Raw genomic sequence first — 9,815 nt, forward strand, 5'->3', positions numbered from 1 at the left:
ATTCTGGTCACTTATCTCTCGTCTCTTCTTTCACCGACGAATGACGTCAAAGCGAGAGACGAAATTCGTCTCTCATACAAAGTGGCGATTCTGGTCGTTCGTAACGATCTCGTCTTTGTCGTTGACGTCACGATTCTATTCGGTTGATTATACATGTTCGGGTTATCTGCGCGCGCAACGCGGTATAGAATTTTAACCAATGAAATTGTACAATTTTCGAAAGTGCAGAATACGAAAATATAGAGCACGTGGTACGGCACGAGGTAATCAAGATGTCTCGACTTATGTTATCATCGGAACAAATGGAAATGTTGGTAACCGAGTTGCAAAAGCGTCCATATTTAGCTAAAGGAAAATTGGACGGAAATATTTCCAAAAATACTTTACGAGATGGATGGCAAGAAATTAGGGATAAAGTGAACTGTCTAGCTGATGGTCCACTGATCGAAGTGGAACAATTAAAAAAAAGATGGAGTCAGTGGCGTTCCCCAACGAAAAGTAAAGCGGCTGCTTTAAGGAAAGATATACTTAGAACAGGTGGAGGGAAAAGAAGTACTCCACCATTAACAGATCTTGAAGAAAAGGTGTCATTAATTGGGAACGAAGAATTTGGATTGGAAGAAGAAAATTTATACGAGCTTGGAGCTTGCACTACAAGTTCCGTTGAACCTTTACATAATGTAAGTAATACCTTTTTATTTATAAATTCATTTTTTATATATTAAATATAGTCTATATATATATATATATTTATATTTATATATCGTAGATACAGAATATAGTTTCCGAAGGAAATGATGTGGAACCACATCGTGAAATAGTTGAGAGGGAAGATCTTGAATCTGCAAGTAAGTTATTTATTATGTCAAGTAATTATATTTCTTGACTTCAAGTTTATTTAGTTTTAAAATTAAATGTTTTAATCTTCCCGTTGTAATGCCAGATTCTGGATGTCGTCGTCGTCGTCACCGATCTTCAAATGAAGATACTGTAACTTCATTTATAGAGCAATCTGCATCTAATCAAAATTCATTATTAACAAGGTAAACCTTATAATCTTTTTGGAATTTATTTTACTTTGAAGTTGACTTCATTGATTAAAATATTAATATAGTTAGATAAAAATATTAAAACATTTCTCTTTGATTAAATGCTTTGTCTAGTTTCATTAAAAGTATCTAGTCATTTATGTGTATATATATATATATATACATTTTTTTTATGTAGGCTTTCATCTATAGATGAAAACCTAGCAGAAAATAATGAACTAATAAGACGACAAAATAATATAATGGAAGAGAAAAATATTCTCAAAGAAATCTTGCAAACTCTGCAAAGGGTATTTATTTTATATAATTGTTTAACATTTTAATACTTTTTAAAAAATTTATTGAGTAAACAATATTTTTATATTTACATGCGTGTCTTCTTTTTTCAGTTTGCGTGATGTGTTCGTACTGCTAGCCAATTTAAACAATTTTGTCTGTCTCTTTTTTTATTTTATAATGTACTTAGAAATGAAATAAATAATAAATAAATATTTCTAAATAATAACTTAGTGTGTTTACTTATTTATTTAGTCTCTAAAGAATAAAGACTGGAAACAAAATTAATTCACTTTTTTCATTCATGTTTATTTTAACAGAATCTCTGTAATATTAACTGTTGCCTGACATTTACAGCATTCTGATTTGCAGAATGTTCCATTTTATTTATGCTATCATCATCATCATCATTTCCACAGATTTCTTCTGAAGGAATGTTAAATGCTACACAAATGTTATGTAAAATAGCACAAGCCATCACTATTTTTGCTGATTTTTCTGGAACATATTGTAATCCTCCAGCTGACTTCAAGTCAAGGCATCTGAATCTAATAATTAAAAATAAGAATTTTAATATATAATTTTGTAAAATTAGTAAATTGTTAGTAAGAAAAATGTGAGAATTTCTCATACCTCTGCTTTAAAACACCAAAACATCTTTCAATGGTGTTTCTGGCTTTTCTGTGAGCTGCATTGTAATTTAATTCTGCAGCTGCTGATGGATTACCTACAGGTGTAAGCAGCCATGTTTCTAAAGGATAAGCACTGTCTCCTGTAAACATAATTTAGAGAATGGTATTTACTTTTTCATACCAAATTAATAAGAAAATAATGTCTTTACATTTTTGTTTTAGTTTGGAATTACATGACACCGAAATATTTCAAAAGACAATATGTCTGTGAAATATATGCTTACCAAGCAACCATAATCCTCTTCCTATTACTCCATCTTCAAAGTTTTCCTGCAGAGTAGAATTTCGCCAGATAAAAGCATCATGCATGCGCCCCGGATACAATGGGTTAATATTCAAAATTCTCAACTGAGAATCACACACCTAAAAGCATAATTTTAGTCTTATTACAATTGAATAATAGTTGTTTATATCTTGTATTCAAGTGATATTGATAGTGAAATGAGTGATTTGACATAGAAATTTAAAGATACCACTTTATTAAAGACATTAATTTTATTTATAGTTAGATGGTTAATTTGTATAAATACTTACAACTTGAACATTAATAGAATGAAATCCTTTTCTATTGATAAATGATTCTTCATTATATTTGGAGGCTGGAGGTGCCTTGATTGCAATATGAGTGCAATCAATAGCTCCTGCAATAAGTAAAGAAATAGTAAAAATCATCATATAATTAAATAAGAAACTTTATCATTTTATACACTAATTTTAAAATTATAAATTGTAACAGCTATTTAAAAAAATAAAAGTAATTACATACTATATTATATTCTAATGAACAAATAAAAACAATTTACTCACCCACAACTCCTGGCATTTGACTGATGATAAAAAATCCAGAGGACACATCCAATTGTTGTTCTCTACTCCTAGGAAAAGAAATTTTGTGTCCCAATCGGCGGATGATACTGTTGACTACAGATGGCATAATTCGGGACACTGTCGACTGGGCAACTTTAAGTTGGCAGTGATCACCGACATTTCTTTGAAATCCACCAGAAGCAAAAAATTGTAAGGTTATCAATAACTAAACTTCTGGTGGAATTACGGTCCGTGACTTTCTCCGGACTAAATCATCCCGCAATTCGTTGCACAGCCACGCGGTAGCTTCTTTCATTAGACGAAATCTTGAACGAAATTCATCATCATCTAAATCAAAAGCGTTATCTCTATCGCGAAATACTCTTTCTCGAGATAGGGAACGTTTTGTGATACGATCGTATAGCACGAGTAGCATGGAGTCGTCCATATTGGATATAACGAAATCGAGGCGAAAGACGAAAGACCGGCTGAAAGACAGCTATCCGCTCGTCTCTGATAAAAGAGAGAAGCGAAGAGAGAAAAAGTTGTCCAGAATCGCGTTTAGAGAGACGCGACGATCTCTCGAGACGTAAACAAATGATTAGCCAATCAGCGACCGGCTTGGGAAAGACGAGAGACGAGAGACGATGACCAGAATAGGGCCCCAGGTGTGGAAGGGGATCTTTTGGGGTCTACCTTTCGTTCGCCTTGGCTGGGTTGGTGTTAATGTAATACCCTATTCACACTGTATATTTTAAGCCAGCTTAAGGTTTTCCAATACTTTCTTCGCGTTTATATCGTCTAAATATGGACATATTCTTTATCAAACATTCAGTTGTTCTGGTTCTATAGCGATACTATTTTCTTTGATAATACGTGCAACAGAATCCTTTCCACGTCGTGATCTCGTTAATCGTGGTGTTAATCTCTCCCTACTAAAATAATTTGGTCTTTCACTAAAATTTTGATCCAAAATTCTTTTTTCTTCTCAATGTGTTTGCCATTCACAACTTTCATTTTCTGGCGTTAAGATTGCCGTGCCGAATCTTTCATAAAAATGTGATCTTGTAAGTTCGATCATACGAGTCTTCACGAACGTCTCCGAAGTCCGAATATTCACAATGTTTTTTTAATTTTCGGATGTTTACGCTCCAACGATTCGTGTTCCTGCTGACTCTGTGCCGCTTTTCCCTTCCCACTATAGCAAAGGGCATTTTGCATCTTATTTTATCGTCGATTGCTGATCATTATAATTCTCTTCCATCTCTTTCATAAAGTAAACAGTTCTCTTCCGAAGAGCTTCTGATTTCTTGATGAACGCTATTCTTTCATCTAGTGTCGTAGTCTGATCCAAAATCTGCTACGATGAGGACAACGTTGCGATAGTCCTTAATCTGCATATTTTTTGTCGCTCCCTTACTAGTTTCTTTTCGGTTTCGTTGAAATTTGTTGTAGAAAATGTTTTAAATGAAATCTGTGGAATTTCCATCGTAAATCTGGTAGCATTTTTGCTTCTAATTTGAAACATTTTTCAGTTTTAATAAACCGGAAAAAATGGAATATAATGTACTTGCCATCTGAAATAAAACATTTACTTAATTATCACACATTTTTGAGAAGAATTATAGAAATTATGATCACATAACAACACAAATAAACAAACCCTAAAAGGGATCTTCTTATCGATGATAAAGAATCCTCCTAGTGAAAAACTTAAACTCACTTTCCCGAATCTTTTCATAAAATTAAGAATCTGCAAAGATAAGAATTAAAATTAAATGCATTTTCTCTGTTTTTGACTTTCCATTCTGTGGGCATTATCACAGCATTTTATCTAGGCCTAACGTGGGTCGTCAGGGTTCGTTGGTCTTTATGGCAACACGTCTGGTTTCGTTCGACAATTTAATGGACAACTTGATTGGATATACCGGGTTTATTTTTTACCACCCGGCCACCCCGTGGGCCTCGATGAATCCCCTTTGTGGGCATTATCACAGAATTTTATATAGGTCTAACACGAGTTTTCAGGATTGGTTGGTCTTTAAGGCTTGGTTCAAACATTTAATAGAGGATTGTTCGGATATATCAGGTTCGGATTTTACCACGCGACCTCTGTGGGCCCGAATGAATCCACGACAAAAACGATTAAAAGATTGTCTTAAGGTATCCACAGAATAGATGAGGGCAAATGCGAGAAAAAATTTAAGGTTGACTATGAAAATATACCTTTAATTTTTGTTTCAGTCCAATGGCACATCCAGAAAATTGCCTGATGTCTTGAAATGTGTTCTGCATCTGAAAATATGTATATATTGATAAATAAGACGGTGCAGGAAACGATACGAACAAATTCGGTATAATTACCGTGAATGCCAGAGAGCAGAGCAGACAACCGCACATAATGCAAATAAACGTCGTCAATATCGTTAATGCTAGTAAACAATATGTTGAAAATTCGTTTATTTCTACAAACAGAAAAAGATAATAACAAATGCTCGTTCCCCAAAGAATAGTGCAATAGATTACTCCAAAAACGAAATTGTATTTGATATTAATCTGGTCCATGAAAATCCAAAGTTGTTGATGATGCGACACGAATGCATTTATTTTTCTTACTAAATGCGTGTCGTTTCTCTTTATTGCAGAAAGTTCAATAGAGAGGTGCTCGAATTCTTTATGACAAATAAACAGTATCAATGCTGCTACAAGTAAAACAAATCCGATTCCTCCTACGAGAAGAGATGTTACAATGCAAGCTTGGATGCTGCATAAAAGAGTTTCGCCAATAAATTTCTGATTTCTTTCTAAACCGTCATACGAAAATAGGAAAATGAAAATTTGACTTACGAGAACGATTGTCATTGTAATTAAATTAACGAGTAGGGTGACATTTCTGGTTAAACCATTCTTTTCGTAAATCATCTTCGTGTAAAAGTATGGATTTCTTAATTTCATTTTCAAATCAAATTTTGTGTTTTTGACGAATGTAAATGCAATCGAATAAAGTAGAAATATAATGGCATATATTATTTTAAACAATGTTAGATCAATTTCGAATATGTCATACCATCCCGTGCAAATTGCGTAATCATTCAGCCACGGGATCGTTTGCCATATAAGAAGAATCGTGAATTCCCATAAAAATAATTCGATTAAATGAATAAATATATTAATTATTTTCGTAATTTTGAATATTCTGCTTTGGTATTTGCAAATTTCAAACGGATTCAAACCAAAGACGAGAGCCATCCTCCAACAAGGACTAAGGAGACAGCTTAGACAAATTTCCTCTTGTAAATTCCAGCTCATGTTTCTTCTGTATCAGTCCTATGAATAAAGAAATGATAACTAAGAGATTCTAATTTCCTACAGTCTACAGACAAGTGGTTTATATAATGGATTCTTATAATAGAAAATTGATCGATTAAATTATTTGAATAGCTAGATAAATTAAGATTTAATTCTGAACGTTATGTGCATATTTTTACTTTATCGATAAATCAATCAGTCAAACATTTTCAATTAAAATTCTTGTTTTGGTTTCACGTTAATGTTCAGATAAATTAGAAACTTTATATTTAAAATATTTATTGGGACTTTTACATGATACTCTTTTTGCATAATCACTGCCTATATACACCGTACAATGGGAGTTTGTAAATGGTTACTCCGAAGATGAAATTAAGAAATCCATACTTTTACACGAAGGTGATTTACGAATAGAATGGTTTAACCAGAAATGTCACCCTACTCGTTAATTTAATTACAATGGCAATCGTTCTCGTAAGTCAAATTTTCATTTTCCTATTTTCGTACGACGGTTTAGAAAGAAATCAGAAATTTATTGGCGAAACTCTTTTATGCAGCATCCAAGCTTGCATTGTAACATCTCTTCTCGTAGGAGGAATCGGATTTGTTTTACTTGTAGCAGCATTGTTACTGTTTATTTGTCATAAAGAATTCGAGCAGCTTTCTATTGAACTTTCTGCAATAAAGAGAAACGACACGCATTTACTAAGAAAAATAAATGCATTCGTGTTGCATCATCAACAACTGGATTTTCATGGACCAGATTAATATCAAAAACAATTTCATTTCTAGAGTAATCTATTGCATTATTCTTTGGGGAACGAGCATTTGTTATCATCTTTTTCTGTTTGTAGAAATAAACGAATTTTCAACATATTCTTCGCTAGCATTAACGATAGAAATGACGTTTATTTGCATTATATTCGGCTGTCTGCTATGCTCTTTAGCATTCACGGTAATTATACCGAATTTGTTCGTATCGTTTCCTGCGCCGTCTTATTTATTAATATTTTTTTTCTTTCGGATACGGAACACATTTCGAGACATCAATCAATTTTCTGGATGTGCCATTGGACTGAAACAAAGATTAAAGGTATAATATTTTCATAGTCAATCGGAAGACAAGCCACACTAGATTGTAAGACAGTATAAACAAACGGGTTTGTTTGTCACTACGGCTATTTGCCTCACTTTTCTTCACTCCACATACGATAATCCTGACATTTGGTAATCTCCAATTCGGAGACTTCACATACGTAACTGAACCAATTTGAATTATAAAACATTAAAAATTTCAAATCGTCTCACCGGAAATTGAAATTATATACAATAATTTAAATTTCACAATTAAAACAACAGTATCCATTTCAGCAACCACGACCTTGTACGATCGGTTGGTTTAAAAATAATAATAATAATAATAATAATAATAATAAACTATTCCACAGCTTTCCATTCTTGTTTCTGTAAACCGATTTCCTTTAAACTCGAAATGATTATTTTTCATCGCAAATTTGACTAAACCTATTATTCACAATGGACAATTCTGTTCTTGTAACGCTAATTTTATATACGGTACATATGTTTTAATAGCTAATTCACCATGTGAGGCTCTGGATAGGTCCGAACCTCCACTGAAATTCGCGGTTAAAATCATTTATTCTTTAGAAAAAAAATTATTTTTTTTAGAGGAAAAAAAAATAGATGTTAGAAAATAGTTTTTCTTAAAGAAAACGACGCGAACTTTTAAACAATAGAACAATGGGGAAACGTAGATCGTCTATCTCCGAGTGGGAATCGAATTAAACTTCGATTTTGACCTTTCCCGCGCCCCCGAAAGGTTTCGAATTGTCATCAGGTGACGAGAAGAGACCAATCGGAAAGCGGAATCGGAGGAAAACAGATAAAACCTGAGAATTCAAGGACGCGAGGGCTTCTTCCTCCATATCAAACAAGCGAAAGGAAAGGAAAGGAAAGAGGGCTTCTTCTCCCGAAAGTTCCAAGTGACGGATCTATTGTTGTGTGTGTGTCTGGTGCCCATCTTCGTCTCCGTCTCCCGACCTCGGATCGACATCTTTCCATCAACGGAAGTCGACCGCATCGTCCTGGAGTCGCGGAGTCGTCGAGGGAACTGGCCATTCGCGACCTAGGGACACTCCTTCAAAATGAGACTATATTCGAAAGGAGAGGAAGACCCAGAGGCTGCTGCCGACCTAGAACTTCCAAGATCGCGGAAATCTTGTAAGCTTCTTTCGTGTCAAATAAAACGGTTTCTTGTAACCGTAGAGTCTGTCTCAGTGCCGATCGCCCACAACCGACCCTTCGCGACCGCTCGACCCTCTTGACATAGTCGGCACCCTGTCGGCAAACTCACATCACCAGTTTTACATTTCTGGTTATTACTTGATCCGTAAGGCCTACCAGTTGCCGAGTGGTAAAACCACTCGGCACTGGTCCGATGGAAGGCGCGAACCCACGCCCAACAGTGGACACTGGTAGTTGGTCGTGGGTTCGCGCTTTCTATCGGACTGGCTACGTGGAGTTTTCCGAGTATTTTTCATATTTATAACATATACATAGAGACCAGTTTTCTATAGAAACTCCTCCCGGCAGGCATTTCCTTATAGCAGATACCTCTCTTGTTGCATTACCATAGACAATAAGCTCAATTTTTAAGTTTTCTTAAAATTCATCTGTATTGTTAATACTACTGGTATATTCTGAATTTTATAATTATAATTTTTTGAGCTGTAAGTTTCGAATTACAGACGTATTCATTTCCACTGCCGTCCATATGCCTGTTTGTCTGTCTTTCCTTAATTAATGTCGAGAACGGAATTAGATGTGGAAATGTAGGCTCGACAAAAAGAGGGAATAACTTTAATCCCGCATCAGAGATTTCTAATGGCCTAGAAGGGCGATGTGGCTTCAGTCTTCTAAAAGTTTCCCTCGATGGGTTATAGCCCCGGGACCAAACAGTTCTCCGATCGGGAACACAGACCGGTAGATAACAGAGTTGCCGTGTACCCACGCAGAGGACGGCGCAAAGCGAGAACAGTTGGAAGCATTGACGTCACACAGGCTATCCAAGAGAGAGAGAAACTGTCTATTTTGTTCGCGTTGACAAACGGTGTGTTGACTGAGTGCGATGTGTCCTCGAATGTCGGAGATTATATTAATCTCTGTCTTTCGATCGGCCATTCCGATTGGTGGATTTCTTTCATCCAGGCTTTCCGAGTGGTCGTTTCTTTGTTACTAATCGTAACGGAATCCCGACTTGGAGCGCAATAGAGGTCAGATCCGAAGCTGAATTCGATCGCCCAATCGGAGATTGTTGATCATAAAACGAATTCCTTCCAAGATTTACGACTCTGAGTGTGCGACTCAGTCGTAAATCTTGGAAGGAATTCGTCTTATGATCGACACTTTAACATAAACAAAAGGTTATCGGATTACAAACATTTTTTCTTGCCTTTATAAACAAATAAATTTTTTCTCCTAATCAACTAAATTCTCGGGAAATTTCGTGACGGTTGGGACTTGCCCGGGACTTCACAGAATGCACGGGGCCGGGTTATCGATTATATATTCCAACTTCCAGTCTGTAACAAATAATTGTTCGTCTTTAACCCTTTCCCGTTTACCGATTTAAGTAATTATTATTAGATTTAAGGAATATTAA

General features: G+C 35.2%; 1 protein-coding gene and 2 long non-coding RNA genes across 3 annotated transcripts; 2 read left to right on the forward strand and 1 right to left on the reverse strand.

The window, feature by feature from the left end:
- The first annotated feature begins 272 nt into the window (after positions 1 to 272).
- LOC136971255 (uncharacterized) lies at positions 273 to 1,047 on the forward strand. The gene is made up of 3 exons (XM_067265723.1): positions 273 to 680; positions 770 to 848; positions 944 to 1,047. Exons 1-3 carry the CDS (start codon positions 273 to 275, stop codon positions 1,045 to 1,047), a joined length of 591 nt encoding a protein of 196 aa, XP_067121824.1.
- Positions 1,048 to 1,256: 209 nt separating this feature from the next.
- Positions 1,257 to 1,554, forward strand: LOC136971256 (uncharacterized). Its single transcript, XR_010880125.1, has 2 exons — positions 1,257 to 1,339; positions 1,439 to 1,554. It is a non-coding gene; the product is annotated as an uncharacterized lncRNA (long non-coding RNA).
- Positions 1,555 to 1,613: 59 nt separating this feature from the next.
- Positions 1,614 to 2,023, reverse strand: LOC136971257 (uncharacterized). The gene is made up of 2 exons (XR_010880126.1): positions 1,959 to 2,023; positions 1,614 to 1,873 (listed from the first exon to the last, which is right to left on the reverse strand). It is a non-coding gene; the product is annotated as an uncharacterized lncRNA (long non-coding RNA).
- Between the last annotated feature and the right edge of the window lie 7,792 nt (positions 2,024 to 9,815).

Source organism: Centruroides vittatus, unplaced genomic scaffold (assembly GCF_030686945.1).
Source record: "Centruroides vittatus isolate TY-2023 unplaced genomic scaffold, ASM3068694v2 contig_2420, whole genome shotgun sequence".
NCBI lineage: Eukaryota > Metazoa > Arthropoda > Arachnida > Scorpiones > Buthidae > Centruroides > Centruroides vittatus.